At 41.9% G+C, this 23,029-nt stretch overlaps 1 protein-coding gene across 4 annotated transcripts; it reads right to left on the minus strand.

Moving 5' to 3' along the window:
- Positions 1–80: 80 nt before the first annotated feature.
- mctp1b (multiple C2 domains, transmembrane 1b) lies at positions 81–22,930 on the minus strand. Of its 4 annotated transcripts, none has more exons than XM_051072735.1 (21): positions 21,510–22,930; positions 12,206–12,326; positions 11,972–12,114; positions 11,803–11,882; positions 10,596–10,719; positions 7,850–7,888; positions 6,860–7,024; positions 6,646–6,776; positions 6,247–6,433; positions 6,069–6,162; positions 5,879–5,981; positions 5,117–5,219; positions 4,940–5,041; positions 4,462–4,536; positions 4,221–4,340; positions 3,729–3,839; positions 3,369–3,422; positions 3,181–3,290; positions 2,983–3,092; positions 2,796–2,893; positions 81–1,959 (listed from the first exon to the last, which is right to left on the minus strand). In XM_051072735.1, the coding sequence occupies exons 1-21, from the start codon at positions 22,059–22,061 to the stop codon at positions 1,888–1,890; spliced, it is 2,694 nt and encodes an 897-aa protein (XP_050928692.1). In that variant the 5' UTR covers positions 22,062–22,930; the 3' UTR covers positions 81–1,887. The 4 variants fall into 4 exon arrangements, with proteins under 4 accessions (XP_050928692.1, XP_018550088.1, XP_018550100.1 ...); XM_018694572.2 differs by having other exon boundaries at positions 6,860–7,027; XM_018694584.2 differs by lacking the exon at positions 7,850–7,888.
- Positions 22,931–23,029: the final 99 nt, after the last annotated feature.

Genomic DNA, 23,029 nt, shown 5'->3' on the forward strand with positions numbered 1-23,029 from the left:
AAAGCCCGTTCTAATTTCTTGTTTTGTGAAACCAACAAGTAAAAAATACAACCTGATGATATCAAACACAGAGAATCAGGTGTTTCTGTGTAGAAATATATTTTCTCAGATAAATGCTACACAGTCGTTACAGCTGGTCCTTCATTACAATCGCAGTAATTATCCAACAGCAGCAGATACCCAAGGTAAACAGATGATGTGCAAAATGACAGGAGTGATAAAGAGTAAACAGGATATAAGATCTGTAACAAAGCTTCTTCTTCTCTCTTTACCTGGAGCTCAGGTGGATCTGGACATCTCTCTCTCTCACACACACACAACAGATGCATTAGATGAACGTCACATTCAGTATCCATAAATGCACTTGCATATAATTCATGTTCGGTCATGCAAAGATACGTATAAATGACGGCGTACACACACAGAGACATGCAGGAGATCACATCCCAAAACCTTCCACATGTGAAATAAACTGGAGAAGAAAACTCTTCTGTACATGTCACACTAACATCTGGCCCAAAGAAACAGGAAATTAGAGAAGAAATAGGCCAAAAAAAGCAAAGATTAAAGGTGAAATAAACTCAGTTCGCTCAAGATTTAAAAAGCCAAAATTAAAATTAAAATAATATTTCTCTTTTACGTATGATTCACTGTGTCATAATTAAATGAAATCCTTGTCAGAACTACATTTAACCAAACCTCAGCACAGAAAACAAAGTGAGGAGGTGTATTAGATGTTGGGACATTTTTAAGTGTTTATTAATGTCAACAATTATAAATTTCCTCTTGGAAGACATATCTAATATTGCTACTAATGTGTTTAACCGTATTGTCATTCATTATCTGTTAATGCAGCAGCCTCCATTAATAAACACTTAGATCTGACGTGATGTAAATGTTGAAAAATGTGTATTACCATATGTCCTGTATGAGCTATGGTCCCTTTTTTTAAACACATTGTGCTTTGTATGTGCATAGTCTGTTGTGGGCAGTGGTGGAAGAAATACTCAGGTCATTTACTTAAGTAAAAGTAGCGATATCACAGTGTAGAAATACTCAAAATGTTACTTAAAAATACAGTTAAAGTATCAAAGTAGAACTACTCACCGTGAAGATGGCCTGTCTCAGAATAATGTATATCATTTATAAACTGCTGTGGATCAATAAAGTGTCATTGTAACTGATAATAATGCACCGTCATTTATCTGTTGATTGTATTTTGTATGAATCTGAATCTGAAATTGCCTCTGAAATGTACAAAGTAGCAGAAAAAGGAAATACTGCAATAAAGTACAAGTAATTTAAAACTCTACTTGAGTAATCACATGAAGATGAACAGAAAAATTAGCGGAATGCTCCTTTAACTGCTAAAATAACATGAAATTAACAGCGTTTGGTTTAAACTGTTTCCCAGACTGAACTCCTGCTGATTTTACTTCATAACCTGAACGTGCACAGTCGTAGTGTGGACATGTTATTTACGTGTTTAAACCGTCATACATGGAATAACATGCAGCACTACCTTCAAAATAATGTTCGACACTGACGATACATCCAGTTAAAAACACACAAAAATAATAAAAAATCAGATGCAACGATTCCATGCAACACCTTCATACATGCAGACCGTTTGTAACATACATGTACATTCATAACATACATCATTACCACGTGTAAATTCAGGTTTATACTTCGTGTTGTTACAAGAAATAAAAGGGATTAAAAAACAGGAGTTCTCTGAAGCTTTTCTTTACAAGATTTAGAAAATAAATCAGTGTTTTCCCACGGTAACAAAACCAAAAAAAACCTCAGCACTTTTCATAATCATCAAAATATACAGGAAATATATAAATAACATAGTTTACACTGTTTACACAGACAGAGCAGCTAGCTCGGGTTGGTCCTCTTGCGTTTGTTGGGGCTTTGTCCGGGGTCGACCTTCAGCTCACGATACTGCATCTGTTCATCAGCACACACACACACACACACACACACACACACAGTTAGTGTGTTAGTCAGTTAGTCAGGTAAGCAACACAGATGAAATCTGATGACAGATCAGGACTGAACACTGTGAATATTAATCAAGTCGTATAAGTTGCATGAAGGTTTATAAAGCAGCAACAGGATGTTTTGAACTTTGGTCAGAACTTTTCAGAATAAAAGCCCTCAAAATAAAGCATCACTGCAAAAAAACTTTTTTATCAACCCATTTTTCCAGTCATGGCGTCTTTCTGACAGATGTAAGTTTTTAATCTGTGTTTTTGATTTATGCACTGATTATTATGTTGCTTATTATGTTTTTAGACATGTTTTTGTTCCCTGTCACTGTCCTACTTTGTCTTTTGTGTATGTGGAATGTTTAATTTGTGGACGCAGCAAATTTCCTACAGTGTAGGACAACAAAATGAATCTTGATCTTATTCTGTGAGCAAAATCACTAAAAACTAACAGATAAAAAAAACAGGCAGTCAAATGATAACTCCTGCTGAGGTGTAATAAACCTCTACACCAAGAACTCACTCTCATTGTTCACTCTGCACTTTATATTATTATCTTTTTGCACTGTTACCTCTGTATATACCACCTCATCATGTTGTGTTTATCTCTAGTTTTATTTTCTCTTTCTGCCTGTTGATGCTCACAGGGTTAGGAGGAAGTTCTCGATGCCTTCAGACGACTAAAGAGTTAGATAAGACACATGTCACCAAAGGTTCCCTCTAAAACACCTACAATGAAAAGGAAGAAGGGTCGGGGTGGGGGGGATTAGAGGTTAGGGGGTTAAGGTCACCCACCACTTGAACATCAGAGGGAACTCTGGACAGAAAGTCAAGAAGCTCGTTGTTGTCGATCATGTACGGATCACGAAGCTTCTTGGTGAATTTATTCACACCTGCAGAAACAAAAAGAAAACATGTGAGGACATATTGTTTTTATCCTCTGTCCTGGTTTTAATGCTGTTGGCCTGAGGTCAGGACTCACCCCACACGAGCACAAGGTATCGAAGAGGTACGAGGTAGAGAAGAAACGTGGCCAAACATAAGGCAGTGATCGACAACCAGCTGAGAAAAGGCACTGTCCAGTTCACCGTGCTGCAAGAACGGAACACACAAGAAAACTACAGCAGATGCACAATCATGGAGGAAAATGGCCTCTCGTTCACAGCGGTGCGACACCCACTTCTTTATCCTCTCTCCGTACGACGCCACCTCGTCCAGAGCGCTCTGCACACTGATGAACACGTCCTGGATGGCGTACAGTTTATCCATGAAGCCCTTATGCTCTGAGTCCTGGAACAGCAACAAAGGAAACATCAGTGTTTTGTCATTTATTACAGTTTAATATTACACATGAGTGTACGACGCTACCTTGTCCTCTTTATCCTCCTCTTCATCCTCCCATTCAAACATGGCCTCCATCGACTGCAGCAGAAGAAGGAGGAATAAACACACATATTTCAATGTTTATTACATTTTTTGATTTAATTAAAAACTATTTTTGTATACAGTCCAAATGTAATGTCAATAGTTCCACTCGGACAGTTGATTATTTTCATTTTGGCGTCGACTGTCTTTGTTTTTATTTTTTTGGCAGGTCTCTGCTGCCCTCTGCTGGACAACACTGGAATGAAACATGCCTCTTCCTTTGTTCTCGATAATGAAAATGCAGTAAAATAATTAAATCAGAGTAAAAGAAACACACAGGTTCATAGCTCCTTGTTTTCTCACCATGTCGGCTGTTTCCCTGCTGGAGCAGAAGAAGTAGTTCCAGACCAGCAGCAGCAACAGCCCCAGCGGCAGCATGTAGAGCTCGAAGTTCCACACCACCACCACAAACAGCTGAGAGGAGGGAAAACATGACACCAGGAGCTTCTCATTTAGCTTAACTTTCTCTAAGGTTGACCGTGGCCAAAGGCCAAAGGTCAAAGGTCAGGTTCGCTGTGACTTCATGTTCTACTTTTCTGGCCATAAGTCCAGAACAGACGAGGAGACTGTGACCATATTTCGTAACCACATGATGGTGATTCTAGTTTATCATCGTCCTCATACGGAAACACAAACTGCATTCTCACAAGAACACAGACCTTATCTCACAGTTATGAGTTCCATATCTCATAATCATGACTTTATTATTTCATAATTACAGGAACTAATTCTGAGGTGAGGCTCTCTCAGGATCTGGGATGTACGTTGTGTGGGTGTACGAGTGCGTTTTCTCACCACGAAGGAGATGATGCTCCTCTGTGCTGACTCCCATTCAAAGCAGCTGTTGATGTACGTCCCATAGCTGATCAGGACCATGATGCATCGCTTCACACGGTTAAAATTCTGCTGGAGCAACTGAAAGACACAGAGAGACACATGTTAGTGTCATATTAAACAGCTGCAGTGTGGTTAATGTTTCTAAACTATCACTCATCTCATCACCATAACATCATTAATAAAAAACATAACAACATACCTGTTTGGAGACTTTTGGTTCTTCTTCGATATATTTCTGTTCTGCAGGAACCACAGTTCTCAGAGCAGCTTTCACCTGAACAGACAAACACTGTTAGAGCAGATCATGTGACTGATAACAGAAAACGTAGCAGTACAACAACGTAAAAATACTGTGTTACTGGGGCTGTGCGATAAGATGAAATAAAAACTTTTCATATCGTGCTCTATCGTTTATTTCATGGTGTCACAGAATCAGAGTTTATGTGTTAATGTGGACGTGTGCGCTGTTTGTTTACACTGCAGCAGCTGTTTACGACGTCCAGGTTCACTGTTCTTCATCAATAACAAAGACGAGGTGATGAAAAAAAAGATCCTGAAAATCATTATAATCAGAAACTTTGTAAAAATAATGAGTTGGTATCTCAAAAATAATTCAACTCATTTTAATGATTTACAGGATCTTTTTTTTGTCTCTCCCATAACAGACTGATTCTCACCGTGTTGTAAATGACGTCAATCTCCAGGTAGATGTATCCTTTGGTCGGACCCGTCAGCTCCTTATTCTTTAACGTGTACGCCTTCTGCTCACCGTTACGGATCTGACAGAATTAAAAACAGGTGTTCAGGGACGTGCTCAGATATCCTGTGGTTTCAGCGTCCGTGAACACACTCACATGTAACAAGGGGATGGCGACTTTTCCCAGGAAGTCGGCGCTCCGGTCTCTGTCCTCGTCAAACACCGTCACCTCCAACACCGAGTGGATGTCTTTCACATTACTGAGGAAAAGAGACAGAAACAGTGTGAGGAGGAGATAAATAAAGGCTCAGAGTGATGCAGAGAAGCTGTGAATACTGTGTTGTCTTTGTGTTTTCTGTTTACTCTCTAAGTCGTCAGCTGCATTTAAAATCAAAGTGTTATCCCTGAGATCTCCATCATTTGAATATGGAGCCTTAAAGGGCCACTCCACTGACTCAGTGTCATTCTCCCTGAGCTTAGCTTGTGTAAAAAAACACAGGAAGAGTATATTAGAGACAGAGGCAGCTCAGGCTGGTCTGTTCAGAGATGAAGAGAGGCGGGACTGAGACAGTGTGCGGAGGAGAGAGGGTGGATATATTTGGAGAAGGATGCTGAGGCAGGAGGAGAAGAGGGCGGCTAAAGAGGAGGTTTATTGATGTGATGAGAGAAGGTGTGAAGGCGTTTAGTATCACTGCAGCAGTTATATTTCCTTTTTATGCCAAAAAATATATAGGAGAAACAAAAAAAGTCAAAAACAAACATGCATCTCTACCATGTTTGTGTCTGTTGGAACGTTGGTTCAGTATCTCAGATTTTTTAGGTGCATTATTTCAAGGTTTGTGGACGAAACACAAAGAGTGTTTGGTAACAGGTTAATAAAACACAGAAAACAGATGATTGTGGACCGATGGTGACTCACAAGGTGAAGACTTTGTTCCACTCTGGATTGAGGTTCTTGTAAACTGTATGTGTTTGCAGTCTGTCGTTATTCAGCTCCAGCACACAGAATGGATCGCTCTTACCTGAGGAGACAGTGAGGTTCATGGGAATAACACTAAAAACAAAGTATGTTACAAGCAAGAGGAAGGAATAAAGATTTGTTTTATTACCAGTTACGTCTGCAGCCATGAGTCCCTCTGCTCTCATCACCTTCACCTGCACGATGCCCACGTCTTTGAGGTTAGAGAACGACTTCAACACACCCTGGAGAAGGAAAGACTTCAGATATTCCACCTGAACCGACCCGTGTTTCATTAATCACTCCAGAGTCACCACACTGCTGCTTACGTATCGTTTGAGTATCTCCCTGCGCTCCTGCGGGTCGTCCAGCGGCGTGACCGACAGGTCGGCGATGGAGACGTGGGACGAGGCGGTCAGCGTGACCAGGAGCACCACGTGACCCCGGGACTCCTCCAGCGGCAGATCGAGGTGATGGGTGTGTTCTTTAGCCAGAGTGGAGAGGTCCAACTGGCAGCTGGACGACAAACACAGGACACACACTGAGCTCAGGAAACAGCTGTAATCTGACTTTAGAAGGTTTAGGAATGTGAGGAGAAGCTCTAGTTCTCTGGAAAGTTCCTGGGGCTGAAACTTAAATATTAGTTTGAAATCTTCTGTCTCTGTTTCTGTCTGTGACTGTTAATATTTCTCGTTTGGACGTCGTATAGCTCAGGCTGACAGACTGACCGTCCGATGAAGTCGTCTCTCCTCCCGGTGTCTCTGTCCCACACTGTGATCTCCAACACTCCTCCTGTCTCCTCGTACAGATGCAGGTCAAACTGCTCCCTCCACTGTGGACTCAGGGTCTTTGGCACCGTCTGCAAACACACAGCAGCAACCAGATTATCACTACGATATATCAGAGGTCAGAGGTCAGAGGTCAGAGGTCGGGCTGACGAACCTTGCTTCTGTACTTCTGGTGTCCGAGTCTGAACTTGACGTAGGGGTCGCTCAGACCGTTGGGGTCCATGGGAATCAGGTTCCGACCTTCGATCAGCGCAATGCTGACGATCCCTCGCCACAGCTGCGACTTCCGATGCAGCTCTGAGAGACGCACTGACTGCTGCTGCTGGTCCGCACGCACACACACGCACACACACACACACACACACACACACACACACACACACTCAGTTTTATATATCACATGACAGGAAACAGGACCCTGCTCTTCACATGTTGATGGTGATGATTTTATTTCAGTTCTCAGCTTTAAATTTATCATTAAATGACTCCTGTTTAAAATCATGTGAAGAACTAATCTAATTACTGTTATTTTAAATGTAAATCTTTATATGTAAGAGTTTTAAAATGTTATCAGGCTAACAAACCAGAAAACAATCACTGTGATAATGATAATCTGTAGCAGTAGCATGACAAAGAAAAATCTAAATCCTCTTCCCAGAGTTTCAACAGCACCTCGTGGTCTACAGACGACTGAGCCAAAATATTAACTGGATATATATATATATAAATATCCATAAGAAAATATAGAGTATTATCTTCATTTCACATCAGTAAATCAGCCCTCCAGCTGCGTTTGAAGAAGTTAACAGGTTCATTTTAGCCTGATAACGTCATGTTAGCCTGGATTGTTCAGAGGTTGAAGAACAGGGTCCTGGTTAAAGGCAGTGGATGGGAATGACAGCAACAACCAACACTTACAGATCTTAACACACCACATGTTTGATGTCTATTTGAATAAATACACCATAAAAAACAAAAACCTACGAGAAACACGAGACGAAAACGTTCAGATGAAGATCTAAAATCATAAACACGATAAATAAAACTGTGACAGAAACGTGATCAACATGAAGGTGTCGGGACAGTGACTGAAAAACTTCAGCTGCACACACAGACAACGATGATGATGATGATGACTATTTACCTTAGTGGATCGTTTCCAGGACCTCCGGAGCAGCATAGTCTGAATATACATTAAAATACATTATTCCATCTGACTCCTACAGGACGGGAAAACACTAATGGTTCAACTAAAGGGCTGCAACATCTGTGGTTTTAACACGGACACAAGAAAACACTCGAAACCCTCTTTCTTTGAAATGAAACGCTGTTGTTTTTTAAGCCACTAGGGGGGGCTACAGGGCGGGTTTACGTCTAACTACAAGGCGCTTAGACGAGTGATGAAGAGGAGGTGCAGTGCTTCAATTAAGCTCCGTGAATAAAGCTTCTGAAAATAGATTCTAACAGTGAAAAATCCTCTCCAGCAGCACTGAATATTCATTATTCCAGCCTCACTGGTCTGTGCTCATTAGCTTTAATGGGACTTTAATGAGCCCGAGCTCTCCATCTTCATGTGTTCACTCTCCTGTATCTGCCTCTCTGTTGTTGTTTTTGTTGTTGACTTTCTTACATCTTCATTCCTCTCCTCTACCTCCCTCCATCTCTGCTTCTCATTGTTTATCTCTCTCTCCCTCTCAGACTGGAGCTGCAGCACAGACGAAGACTCGGCCCATGATTAATTTATATTCTGAATAAAACATGAACGAGACTGTGGCTGTGTTTAATATCTTAGTGCTGAGGATACATTTGGAAACCGTCCTCACACTCTAATACTCATCAAAGATATACTGAGTGTAACTGAACAGAGACAACAACGAGATTACAACAAATAAAAATCATAAATACTTCATGTTTACAGCAAATATGATCCAATATTTTTATAATAACAAAGTATGAATTGAGTTTCAGCTCAGTCAGAGAGCAGCTGGTGAACACAGAGCAGCATTTAGCAGCTGAAGAGCCAGAGATTTCCCTCAGGAGGAGGAGGAGACCAAACACAGAGCTGAAACAGAGGAACTGGAGATATGCAGATATCATCTCTGATCACAGCTCTGCACTTAGTAGAAGTTTAACAAAAGATGCTGGTGAGTTGCATTATGGGAAATGTAGGACGAACTTTGTTCGAGGTTAAAAGTCTGAATATCTCTGCTTCTGCTGATTTGATCGTGACCTTTATTTAAAACTCTTTTCTAAACTTCCCAATTTTATAAAAGTGCTTTAAACTGCACCATTAGGTTTTTACTTTAAAAACATATTTTTTACTGTCTCACATCAGTTCAAATCGTCTACAACTGTAAAAATAAAAACACAAATGTAAAAACAGGATGAATTTCTTTTAGTTTTTGTCTTTTTTTTGCCACACTGAGATCAGCAGTGAGCAGAAAATGTTGCAACAGTTTCTATAATTCATGTTCATCTTTATTTTATTCATAAGAGCTGCAAACTGAAAACAGTAACTAAAACTGAACATTAAAGGCTGTAAAGATAATGATCCTATCACTGTGTGAACAGAGGCCTGATAAAGCAGACTCTGCCCATTAGATGACTATAAACTGTGGAAGTGGGAAATGAGTGCAGTTACAGCTGAGTTTACTGTGAAACTCTGAGCTGGTCTGGAGAGGCACTGCACAGGGAAACAGGACATAGATGCATCCGATTAAATCGGCCTGTTATAAGTTGGATTTGGCAAAAATAAAGAAAAATACATATTAAAATACATATTTTCAAGGACAGGTTATTGTATATAGATGCTCAATGTTGCAGGTCTGTGTCTGTAAACTCCCTCCAGGAGTCTCGATCACCACCACCCACGGCAGGTTATCAAATATTGAGATATATCTTTGTTAGGCAGCTGCTCTCGAGACGACTCAATTTGCTTTTTCTCTCCATTAGTGCAAATAAACCTACACGGATTGAGCGACAATCAGTCTCTATTCTGTCTGAATATACTGCAGCCGACACTGTTCACAGGAGCTAATTCACTCTCTGAGGAAAAAGCTCCTCACTACACTAAGAGGCAGAGTAGGAGAGGGTCAGTCAGGGCGACGCTATGGGAAGAGCCTAATCACCGCTACACTCACTTTATTCACATAAGGCTTCCAGCGATACATCTTTACCTCGCCCTGCTGCAGGAAACACAGAGATCATCATCACTGCCTGAAAACACTGACATCCCAACAGACATGTGTTTGTTGTGTACGGTACTTATGAAAGTAAATTAGAGGCACTGGTGCGTACTACATGTATATACATTTATTTGACAGCTTTACTGGTCACTTTACAAATTAAGATTTTACATATAAAACATATGAAAATCTTCATATATTAAATGAGCTAAAATCTATCTTAATATAGATGTGATCAGAGCGTTCATCTCTCTCTGTTTTTAACACTAGACGAAGCTGATCCCCTGATTACAGTATTAACGGTCACATAACTGGAGTCAAATATACAGTTACAGCTGGTTACTACTACTTGAATGAAGGTTAATTTTCCTGAATGGGAAAGTGAGATCAGATGTGAGCTTCATCATTCCTCTGGAAAATTCCAGAAAATACAGCAAACCAGGTAAAATAACAAGCATGTATTAATTATTGTGAACCGATCACATGTGTGTTTGCTTGTTTTTTTGTTTGCTTGTTTGTTTGCTGATCTCTTTTCTGCCCTGTGTGTGTTTATTACATTGATTGACCTTAAGATTAACCTCAGATTAACCAACAGTATGTACATTAAGAGCTGAAACAGTTGATTAATCAGCTGATAAACTCATAGAAAATTAACTGAGAAAGTTTTCTGATAATCATCAGAGACGTAAACACCAGTACTCTTACCGTGGAGTCTCGTCGTTCTTCTATGGGACTGTCTTTAGGCGTCAGGGTGACGGCGAGCTCCAGGGAGCCCAGGTCCTGATCAGGGTGCTGTGGGTCCTTCAGCACCAGAGTTACAGGTATCATCCTGAAACACACAGGTGTGATTGATGATGATTCGGAAAGTCTGCTTATTTGCATTCTTGGTGAGAGTTAGATGAGAAGATTTACAGCTCTCTGATGTCAGTATGTTCAGTATGGAGGAAGAACCATGGGACAGTTAGCTTAGCTTCACTTAGCTTAGCTTAGCTTAGCATAGAGGCAGGAAACAGGGGGAAACAGCTAGCCTGGCTCTGTTCAAAGGTAAATAAGCGTCTGCAGCCATGTGACATGCTAATATTGTGAAGACATGACGTTAACATGTCCATCTTAGTTTGGCGTGTTAGCATGATGATTGGCACTGATGGCAAAGAACAGCTGAGGCTGATGGAAGAATCATTAGTTTTGCAGGTGCTCGTTCAGAAACCAAAGTGCTGTACAAGTTGAAATTTTGACCTGATGATGGCGCCGGATGAAAAGTCAGAGGAACACCAAAGTGTGTAGGATTCAACCTCTGGGGAACATGAACATCTGCATAAAATGTCACAGTAATCCATCTGCTAGTTGTTGAGATATTTTAGTCTGAACCAAAGTGGTGAACTGGGCAGACATGAAGTCATGCTGCTGGTATCGGCTGATTAAAACTGCACCTACCTGCACCTCTGAAGCTCACTGATAAACACCCTGTGTCTCTTTTACTTGATGTTGTGGTTTTACATGCTGGAACTATTTCTTGACTGAGCCAGAAAATTACTGTGAAGTTTACCACCAGAGACTCCGGGTCTGTCACCTGAAACATAACTCCACACGTATGTCCTGTGTTGTGTTTTCATACTACTGCTCCAAAAGTGGTAATATGAGATGGTGCAGCCCGAGGGCCCACAAAACCACAGTGAACAACAGCCCCAGAAATATGTAGGCAGGGTGCCCACACTTTACAACAGAGGGCAGATCAGTAAAACACACTACAGCCTCAAAAAATGGCTTTACAACAGTGCACAGATTTGTAGGCTGACCACAGCAGCATAATGGAAGTGAAAAGGTAGTTTTGTTTGCAAAAGAAAAATGAATCTGAGGAGGGACACAAAGATGATAACAAATGGTGGCATGGATATTCTTTAGGGTGACATACCTCTGCTGCTCCAGAGACTCCAAGTAGAGGTAAGCAGATCCCATGAAGTCGTCATGAAGGCCAAAGTCGTAGTCAAACACCTGCAGAGGAGCAACAAAAAAATCTCCTCTGAGATTTACATTCATTAAGAATGTAAATGGAAAAGCTTTGTGTGTGTCCAAGCCTTTACCTTAACATACAGAGGTTCACTCAGAGTATCAACTATTAACGTGGTCTTCTCCTCCCACACTGGGTTGAGGTTTTTGTGGATGGTTTTGCTCCTGAACACCTCTTTACCGCCGAGTTTGAACTTGACATACGGATCACTGCTGCCTGAAGAAGACAAATGAAGCTGTCGCATAAAAACCCAGAAAAGCAAGAAAACAGAAAAGAAAAATAACAGACAGACGAGATGTAGCCGTACCTCCTCTGTCTCGTACAGCCAGGTTGTTGCCTCTCTTGAGTTCAATCTCCAGCTTGTACATCCCCGAGCTGGAGATGGCTCGCTCAGGAGAGACCCCTGAGGAGCACGGAGGAGCCATACCCTGTGGGGGAATAAAAAAATGGATGCATTCATCACAAACAACACATTCTGAGATCAGTCACTCCAACGCCGCTGAAGCCACACGCTCAAAGTAAACTCACCGACATTTTAAAAGTAATAAAAGTGGTTTAAATCCGTCTCTGAAGCGGAGCCGTCACTACCTCAGGCGTATTTGCATCCACGCTCGCTCTGACTGAAGTGTCTAATTCAGCTTGGTAACCCGTCCCAGGGGTGACCACTGACAGGAAATTACACGAGAGTAGCTTCCTCCCATCCAACCAGAGTGTTGTTGAGCTGATATTTTTTTCCACTGTACAACCCTTGCTTTCACTGCAGCAACAACACTTCTGCTGTAGCAATGCAGAAACTGAACAGACACACACTGCAGCATAATACGACCTAACACTGATTCATTACCTGTTTCAGATGCAAAAGAGGATCCATGTTTCAGTTTCTGAAGTGGTTTTGTTTTCTTGGCACTTGTCTCGACATCAACTACACATGACTGCATTTAGGAAACTCTGTAACGTCTCAGTCACAATTTCATTAACATGGTAACAAGGAGGTTCAAGAGAAAAAAAAGAGGTGAGTCTGATGGATAAAGTGAAACATGATGGATTTAAGTTTGAAAAATGTGATTCTGCCTCGCCATTAAAAAATGTATGTAAGCGTCAGCGTTAATCAAACGTCAATCTCACCATTCATCACTCTTAAAGCAGAACTGCTCTGCTGGGGCTGCAGCATCCTGTCAACACACACCATTTACAGAGACACTCTGATCAATACTTCTATAACCTGATAGTACATGAGGACGGCACTCTGTGGGATATGAACAGAGGACTCAGCCGGCTGTGGGAGTTACAGCTCCGACAGCTGGAGACAAGTCTGAACTCTTTTTCTCATCCAATATTTTCCTGTCAAACACTGTAAACAGACGAGTCCCAGGCATCACATCAGCTTCTCTCAGAGCGGCCTGACACAACAGAAATCAGTTACACACATTATGAAACACAGACACAGTTTCCTGAGGCTTTTGAAGTGTGCCAAGTCCTGCTCGGGAATTTTGCAATCTGCGGAAATTCCACAAGCAGCGACTGAAAAATAAGTGAGACCCTCCTGTGCAGCAGCATGAGGAGGCTGAGTGTGTCTGTCTGACTGTGTGGAGGTTGTATCGTATTGTTATGCAGTGGAGGATGTGACAAGTGGGGTAAGTCCAGTTCAGACGTGATGATAAATAAGGAGATAACGGGCTGCAGGTGTCAGAGGATGAGATGTACCAGGTCACAACACTGATCACCTTATAAAGCTGTTTTGACTGTTGTCTAATTCAGGGGTTCTCAAACTTTTTGGAATGATTCAGTATCGATTCTTTAAATTGTGCATAGTGGTCAGAGCTGCATGATGAGTGAAATGTAAAATTACAACGTGCACATAAAAAGAGCCTTGAGCTAAATGCTAACATGCTAACAGCCCATTCTCTTCAATCTGCACACAGGAAACAACTTCAGTGCACCATCCTTCCACCTCCACGTGACACATTCAGAAGTGTGACTTTGTTTTCATTTTATGAGTGACTTATTGCTCATTAGGATGAGGTGGGGTGGATGGCCAGAGGCAGCAGCAGCACCGTTGACCAGTACGAACATTTTACAGTCACATCGGTGTTTGTGCGTTAACAAGTGGTTTTGACCATGTCGCTCAAACAACATGGAACAGATTGGTGTTTGCACTGCATGCAGTTAAGTGTAACATCATCTCACGCAACTGATGAGCCTGTACTAGACCCAATCTAGAGATCGTATCTGCAAGAAGCATAGTGTCTCTGCAGACTCTGTGTTTGCAGAGGAGATATAATCTCTCGCTGTGGACCATGAGACAACAGAGCGTAGATTCTACTTTACTCAGCCTGTCCCTGCTGCTGGCAGCTGTCTGCTCGAATCAGGCTGATGTGTCGTCGGCACAAACAGATGAATCAGAGAGCAGACTTTCACTCTGTCCTGTCCGTGCTCGCACTCTCTTACTGTAGGATGTGCTGCACTTAGCTGAACCTCCTGCTGCTGACAGTCTCTGTCTAGCTGTGTGGGATGTCATTTATTCTTTAGTTTGCTTATAGGCCACGTATGAATTCTCTGCGATTCTACAGGAAATAAATCCTTGGTCGCCGGTTTTAGAAGTCAGTTATGAGAAAGATAAATAAAAGAAACATGTGGTGTTAAGTTTTCTTGTTCTCACGGCTGTAATAAGCTGACTTGTGGCCACAGAGTTTTAACAATACACTCCACTCTGCAAATATTTTCAGCCTCAGAGCTAAAGATAGCAGACACTAGCAGTGTACGTTCACATCAGAGAGTGTGAGGCAGCTCCTGAGGTCTCTCTGTGCCTCTCATGATAACGGCTGATGTAGATTTTACAGCGTCATCGTGGCACCGCCCCAACCTGTCTTAACTCACACTACATCTAATCACCCTGGCGGGAATTAATGAATGTGGGGGGAAACAGAAGAGTGCAGCAGCCAAAAACTGCCACAAACCCCGGTCCAACAGCTGAGTCAGGGACTTTACATTATGGGAGTAACCAGGCTGCCTGATTTAACAAGCTGCTTAGAGAGAGATTAACTGTCTTGTGACAGTAAATCAGGAAGCAGAGAACCGAGCTGAGAATAGCACCAGCTCACATAGAATCCAATCAGCTATACTGATGCAGATTTATTCTAGGACTGTGTATGTATTTGTGTTTACATGCAGCAGCTTAGTCTTTTGTCTATGAGGATTCAGGCTGCAGCTCATTGCATCACAACCAGGAGTGAAATGAGTTTCTAAAGCTCCTGTTCCTCTTCTCTCTACCTGATCATTTCACACGACACATTCTCCAGATAATCATTATCAGATCAATCATTTAAGCTTAATAGTTCTTGTTCTGGATAAATGTAAGTCATTAAGTAATAATAATATTAAAGACGTGTAGTAAATGTAAATTTATAGCAGCTTGTAAATGATGCTAAAAGCTCTCAGCTACGAGTTTCATCTTAGTAGAAGGTAATTTACTGTCAGCAGCAAATCCTCGCGTTTCAGAATCTGGAAGCATTTCAGCTTGAAAAATGACTGAAACTGTTCACTGGTAAATACAAAATACTCCTTCTTTCCTGCAACTATTACTATTACTTATTCCCCAAGACAAGTGACATGTTCTTAGTTTGTAAAATGGGCAGAGCGCTCCTTTAACTCTGAGTGCTCATGGACTGATTATGAGGAAATGGGGGTTTGTGCACAGACATGTGTCTCTGTGTGGTCAAGTCTTGTCTCTTTGTTGTTGTTGTATATCTCTTTGTGGTCTTTAATTGTCATTTTGCATCTTTTTGTGGACATTTAATTGACTTTCTAATGAGAAGAATAACAAACAGTGGCTTTGACTCCTTGTGTCTGTGCCTGTTCGGTGATCCCTCCGTGATCTAAATGACAAACTAGCACTCGCGACTGGGGACAAGTGAAAATTACTGACCCTGGAGAGGGAGGCTTGAAATAAGCAAATGAAACCACTAAGGAGAGCTGAATACACAGGAGTAACATTTATCTCCCTCGTGTCAGCAGCAGAGCACTCCACAACATGATGGTCAAACCTCAAGGGTCCATTAACATCAATACTGCTGCCAATACAGACACCAGTGATCAATACAGTAAATAAAAGCCAGAGGGATCACCCGACAGGCCGAGAGAAACTGTGTATTTCAGAGTGAGCACAATCTAACACCTTTTCTTCACGACTACTACAAACGACTGTAGAAGTGTGACCGTGTGAAGTTGTGCTGCCTTTAATAATACTCACATAAGAGACAATATGAGCCCACAGAAAGGACATGTGGTGAGCAAACTCAGGCAACCAGCAGATCAAAGATCGTGCCGCCGACAGGAAGTGTGTGGTTTGTTTCAGACGTGGCAGCACACATCAGTCTGACAGCAACATACAGAGTCTCTCATATGGACTCAAACACTGATGACTTCAAACTGTTCCCTGTTGAAGATACAACATCGCACGCCTCTTGCAGAGCTATGTGCACTATGATATTGTGATATTTTTAAACACATCTAGCTCGATCTCCTCCCTCCCATCATGCAACATAAACACAGCGCTGGGCGTACAGGAGCTACAGATGACTCAGCAGGTGGGTACTTTGTTGGTGAAAGTTGCTCGGCCTTGCTTCCTTCCATTTTTGTTTTAAATTTCTTTTTTTGCAAATAAGAAAGGAAGGAAATCTAAAAATATGTGCAAACGTTTATCTCAGTCAGCTGTTGACATGGACACCATCTCAGAGGCTTGATGTTTAAGCCCGAGACAAACATGAAGACCAACTGGAAGCTACAGAGGCAGGACAAACTCCACATAAAGGCTGTTTCCAGCAGTCAGTTTCAATACAGAGACATTTGTCCTGAAAAGACCAAAAACAGAAGAAAAAAGCTCGGAGGTTTGGTGACATCCTGGACGGAGACGTGTGCACAACCGTAGAGGAAACTGAAGCCGACTTCAAGTAACTTCACTTAAAGCTGTTTATTATGGCAGCAACTGGATCAGATTAGAGTGTCAACATATCGCATGCTATATGATTTTATCAGTCGACTGTCAACACCATCTGACCCAGACTGGAACAGATCCAGAATCAGCTCAACATCCTGATCTGCATCTGTTTAGTTGCTGTTTCCACCTCACAAATATGTCAAAAAACAGTTGTATCCGTTGTTAAAATAATAAAACACAAATGTCTGTTTTGCTTAATCCAGCAGATTTAATACCTGACTAATGTGGATACTCAATATAAATTGAAAAATGTTGGTTATACTGCTTCTAAATTTATCTCATCATAATCCCAGAACTATACATCTACATGAGGCTGACCCTGATCACTGTCTGGGTCACCGCTCTGACACAGGAGGGTGATGAGTGTTGACCTAATCAGAACTAAGAGATCCGGAGGGAAACCCATACACATAAATCAGGTCAGACTAGTCCTGTATATTACATTTAATCCATCTTTTACTCATGCATACACTCCCCAGCTCTTATATACATACATCTTATCATGTGAAACCAGTTCTATTTTTGGTATGACAGTCACATGACCACAAAGATTAGCTAATTAACTCATCAAAAGAGAAATAATTGGCAAGTATTTTGATAAATGATTAATTGTTTATGTCAGTTTTTTCCAGTCTTACATTGTGGTAAACTGAATATATTTAGGTTTTGGGACAATTAGACGAATACAGAAAGTTTAAAATCATCATTTTTCTCTGTTTTCTGATGTTTTACAGACCAAACAACGAATACATTAATTGAAAAAAATAATCTGAGGATTAAATGATAATTAAAATAATCATTTATTTCAGCTTTATCAACTTTAACCTCCTGTCATTCTCATACTACCAGCCCACATAAATTATATTTATGCAAACTACCAAACTAGTTTTTTCTGTTGATCCTGTTACTTGTTTAGTTTCAGTTCAACTCTAAAATTAGAAATTATAATAATCCTACTTGTAGTCTATCATTAGTTCTTTTCTAGTGGGTCTTTACTACTGAGTGTACTTAACTGCAAAAAGCACAAGACATTGATACAAAGCTGAGAGAAAAATAAACGGAATCATAAATGCTACTAAAAGAAATAATTTAGGATTCCTCACTTCTACTAAAGCTACAGAAACGAAACACAGGGTGATGATGACGATGAGCTCACCGACAACAGCCGTCCACACGTGGAGGCGAGGGAAAAGGAGTCATCGTAAGAGCCACAGCGAAGTAACCCTCGAATCGCAAGACGGGACTCAGCCACCGGGGCCTCGCTTAGAAAGAGATCCAGGGTCGAGCAGGACGCAGCAGTGATAATAAAGATGAGGTGAGGCGGTGGAAGGTGGAGAGAGGGGAGTGGGGATTATTTTTAAATAGGGCAACTATGTGGGAGACGTAGCAGAGGTGAGAGGTACTGAGGATACTACAGAGGAAATTCCAGATTAGCTGAAAAATAAACTTCCGTAAACTCAGAGAGTATCTCCACAGAAAGCAGATGCAGCAGAGACGGAGCAGGTGTGGTGCTGTCAGTGTTAAAGCTGAATGAAAGGAGAAGGAGCAGGTGAGTGGGAGGGAGGAGGAGGAGGAACCGTGCTGGTTGGCTTGACTTTAATCCTTCTCCAGTGGAGTAAGCCTGACTGACAGAGGGTACTAGAGGGCAAGACGAGAGGACACCAGTCTCTTAAGGTCACAGACAGATTTAAGGCCAGTCTACTGTCCTAAAACACAGAACTTAAAGTCTCACTAAACCATAATAATACTACAATTATTGTGCATATATTGAGTTATAGAGTGCTGCAAATGAGTCCAAAAGTCAATTGGTAATTTTAACACAACCTCAAGACATTTTAACATTTTATTCTACAACATAAAATACATCACTAAATGTCCCACTTGTGATTTTTTAAAGACTTTTACGTCTTTAAAAAGGCAGTTGTTAACAAGTGGCTAAATGAGACTACAGAGGTTGTCAACGTCCTTTAGCTTTTGACCTCTGCTTATATTTAGGCTTTAAAAATCATAATAGCTGTGTTCATTTGTGAGGCGTATCTTCCTCAACAAAATGTGTCAGTATTATAATTTTTTGTTGGTTTATTTTCTGTAATAATCCAAAACCCAATGAAAAACCCCCGTTAGCCCTCTGTCGAGTAAACCAGGGTGATGCTAACTTCCGGGTTGGCCAACAAACATGCGTCATAGCTGCAGCGCTCTGGAAGATTCTGCTATCGCTACATAGCTAACGTTAGCAGTAGCAGTTGTCTACTTACCAGTCTAGGAGAAGAAGAAACGCTTAGAGTTCAGCACCAAACTTCGCCCCTTAACTAGCCAAGAGTTGTCTCCAGCAGTGAGACACAACACTAATGTCATATCATATTTTTGCTTCTATTTCTATCACTTATTTTGCACTTTTGACGTTAGCACGCTAACTAGCTAGCTCTAGCCCGACCGGTTCAGAGGGAGTCTTCTCTCCCGGAAAGAAACCACGTCCGGCGGCAGAGAAAACTTATAAATAGCCCCTTTGACGTAAAAGTTTGCCATTTTGAGAAATACACTTATTCTCTTTCTAGCTAACTAATAAATGAACAGGGCTCCAACGAAGGCCATTTTAAAGACACTGCGACATAATTTCATAACTTGGAGCACCAGTGCACCTGCAAATATGTCCCCTGCTCTCCTGTCTAGTCCAGCCCAATGTTTCCCATTCGTTGATTTATTTTCCCACCACAATATCAACATTGACCGCCTCATATTGATTTTAAATATTATCATTTATCATTAATGGTGGCGCTGCTTCTCTGAAATCCTAATTTTTGTGCTGGTCAAATAGTATAGAGCTTTGGAGATGTTAGCTCAACTTAGCTTAGCATAAAGAGTGGAGACATGGAGAAACAGCTAGCCTTATACCTTCACAAAAGCTTTCTTAAAAATTTATGGCAATATCACAAAAATACTAATCTGCAAAATTCAACATGCAATGACCAAATCCCCTGAAACAGTACTGCTAACACTCTGAGTTGTACACACACCAACACAAACACAGATAGCCCGTGACAGTCTAACCTCATCTGCAACCGTTTATCACATTTACTATCAGCCTTGAATCACTCATGCGGCTTGTTTTCCCTCAATCAGCCTCTGTGCACAGTGAAAACTCAATGTGTGACATGTCTCCAATAACCAATCACACAGCTATTACACGACATGCTCATAAATACAGGTGTGAGACGGCTCACAGCAGTTCACACTGTTCAATAGCCTCTGTTCAGTGTGTAGAATAATGACTTACAGGTCTCATTTTCTGTTTCACATCATTCACATGCACAGTGGTGTTTAATGCATGAGTCACAGAGCAGACTCCGCGCTCAGATGCAAAATCTTGCAGCTCTGTCAGCGTCAACGTCTAATATGTGACCTGTGCAGGTCGGTACAGGTAGAGACACAACAGCTGACGTCCCAGAGGGAAACCAGAGTTCCCCCAGTAAAGAATGCTACTTTATCTCCTGTCTCCTCCTACCACCACCAAAGGAAAACACAGTGTTTGAACTGCACATAAAGGCCACAACAGAATGGATCTGCAGCATTTCAAAAGAAGACAGTGAGAATCTTTACCCAACAACTATCAGACACTCATCAACATCAGTATCTCTAATTTCATTCTTATAATCTCCCGGACGTGCAGGCCATTCCCTCGTTTCCTAAAGGAAGCTTATCTCTGCGTTGGTGTCTTAAATACTAGATTTCTTCCCCCCACCTACTTGGCCCCTCATATGCTTAGACAAACGAACTAATAGTTTAGTTGTTGCTCTTTTCATTTGACCTGTTGTAAAGGCCAATAAAACATTAAAACATTACACTGACTCAGATCAATACTGGACTTGTTTTAATTCCAGTTGTGGTCAGAGCAGAAACGATTGAATCTTTCCTTTAATTTCCCACCTGTGGCTCCTGCTGCACTCCCCTCCTCCTGTTCCTCCCCTTTGTTTTATGTACAAACAGTTTTTGTTTCCTTGTATACAAACACCTCAGGCTGGGTCAGAACTACTGCTGCTGTAAAGCCCACTGAAACACTGTGTTATTAGACTAAGCAAATGAACAAGAGCTAACCTACAATGTTTAAAGTAAGCTTCGAGTTGTTTACTCTGGGTAAAGCCTTTCTAATATAACTACCTGAGAAAAACATATTATTTCTCTTATGTCAGTAAAACTGTTCAACTATACACACACTGATCAATAGTCAGGTTTTCTGTTTCCAGCGAGGTTTTCTCTATTTTAAGTCACAGTAAACGACAAACAGTGTGGTTTTATGAGACTTTGGCAGATGTTTGGGTCACTAAAGACTGACTCAGTGGAGCCCAAACTTTTACACACTCCTCAATTACTTCAGCATGTATTTGTCTTTACACTGTCTATCCATCCATCTATCTATCTATCTTTATGTCAGACTGTATAAGACACATGTTTTTACCCAGGATACACACTCTGTCTGCAGCAACACTCCCCACAGGAACTTGCCATAAAGTGTCTAAACAACCATTAACCTGTGTCCACTTGTCAATAAAGACACTTCACTGCAGACAGCTCTTATATTCAAAGACGTAACCACCATATTGGTCCGGCAGGATCTCACCTGCTGCTCATCTTTGCCCTCCAGTTGTGTTTCTGCTGCTGCGGCAGCTGTTGCCGCTTCGCCCCCGCTGCTGCCGCCTTCGCCTCCGCCGCTGCTGCCGCCGCTGCTGCCGCCGCTGGCTGGAGGCTCGGCCAGCCTCTCCAGACACGCAGACCCCAGAGAGGAGCTCTTGTGGTGGGACTGCACCAGCTGAGCCACCGTGGGCTTATTCGGGCTGGCGGACTTGTGCTTGGAGGAGGACTGCAGCTTCTCTCGGCCGAGTCCGGAGCCGCTCCCCGCCGCTTTGCCGCAGAGCGGAGCCTCCTTCGTCTCCACATCCACCTGAGAGAAGAGCAGGTCGGGCTGAGAGGAGGAGATCACCCGGTCCAGGGCGACGGTCTCCTTCCGTTTCATCTTCTTGAACATCCACATGCCTCGCTCCTTCTTGTCCTCCGGGTCTCGGGAGCCCAGCTTGGGGCTGAGCAGCGGTTTGGCTTTGGCTTGAAACTGTTTCCACATTGTGTTTTGTTGGGACGAGGAGCTCTCATTCTGGTCCCCTTCTCCCCGCTCCATTCCCGCCTCTGCTCCGGAGCTCTGACGGGCTGTCGCACCGGTGGACACGCTACTGATCCGCCGACAAACTTACGCAATCTGTATTTACCCTGTTCCGCTGCATTACACCGACACAAGCGCGTTACAACACGAGCGCAAACACTGAGCAGATGTTATGGCTGCACCGCTGGCTGTCGGGGTCGTCCTGCCCCTTTTCCTCGGAAATATTTTACAACAGCAGGCAGCGACGGGAGGAAGGGAGCAGGGCCGGACCTCAGCTTTTAGGGGCCCCAACTAGAACTTATCATGGTCCCCCCAGGATCATGTATGATGCGTTACTCTGCGCGTTACAACACATTTAAACCTTTATTTTTTTAATCCTGGCCAATTAAGTATGACGAATTCACTATTAGCACTTCCTGTTTGTTATGTAACACTGGCTGCACAGACAGCTGTCACTGTTTAACTGTGATACTGAAGAAAACTTAAAAACAGGAGGATTTTCAATGAAGTTCTGCAGCTGTAAGGAGCTTTTTTAAAATCTATGACTTCTAAGCGGGTTTAGAGATATTTATCTGCGATGGACATGAGAGATAATGATGTACTCAGACAGCAATAGTCAAACCGTCTCCAAAAATATGTGTATCATGTCTGTGTGTTCAGATTTGACTGAGTTATGATTCACCATCACTGCTGCTGCTGCAAATGCTGATCATATTGATAAGTAACTTCCTGTATGCACCTGTCTCTCACCTCACACAGTACCTCTGCCTCATGTCTGTGGCCCCTCCTTACAGATTAAATCTCTGGAATATAAACAAACTAATGTTATAAAGCAATATTTCAAATTCTAACTCAATTTTAAAACAATTTTTACCTGCCCATTAAAAAAAATTAAAAACATTCCCATCAGCCTCAGCTGCACTTTCAACATTATGCTGCATTCAAGTCATGTTGTTTAAACTGTGGCCGAATCACGAGCACGTCAG

This window comes from Lates calcarifer, linkage group LG9, assembly GCF_001640805.2.
Source record: "Lates calcarifer isolate ASB-BC8 linkage group LG9, TLL_Latcal_v3, whole genome shotgun sequence".
Lineage (NCBI taxonomy): Eukaryota > Metazoa > Chordata > Actinopteri > Centropomidae > Lates > Lates calcarifer.

Coding starts and splice junctions, on each gene's coding strand:
- mctp1b (XM_018694572.2), bottom strand. CDS start 22,061: ATGGAGCGGGGAGAAGGGGACCAGAATGAGAGCTCCTCGTCCCAACAA. Junction 7,028..7,849: donor CCTGGAAACGATCCACTAAG/GTAAATAGTCAT, acceptor CGTGCGGACCAG/CAGCAGCAGTCAGTGCGTCT. Junction 5,982..6,068: donor CATGGCTGCAGACGTAACTG/GTAATAAAACAA, acceptor CTGTCTCCTCAG/GTAAGAGCGATCCATTCTGT.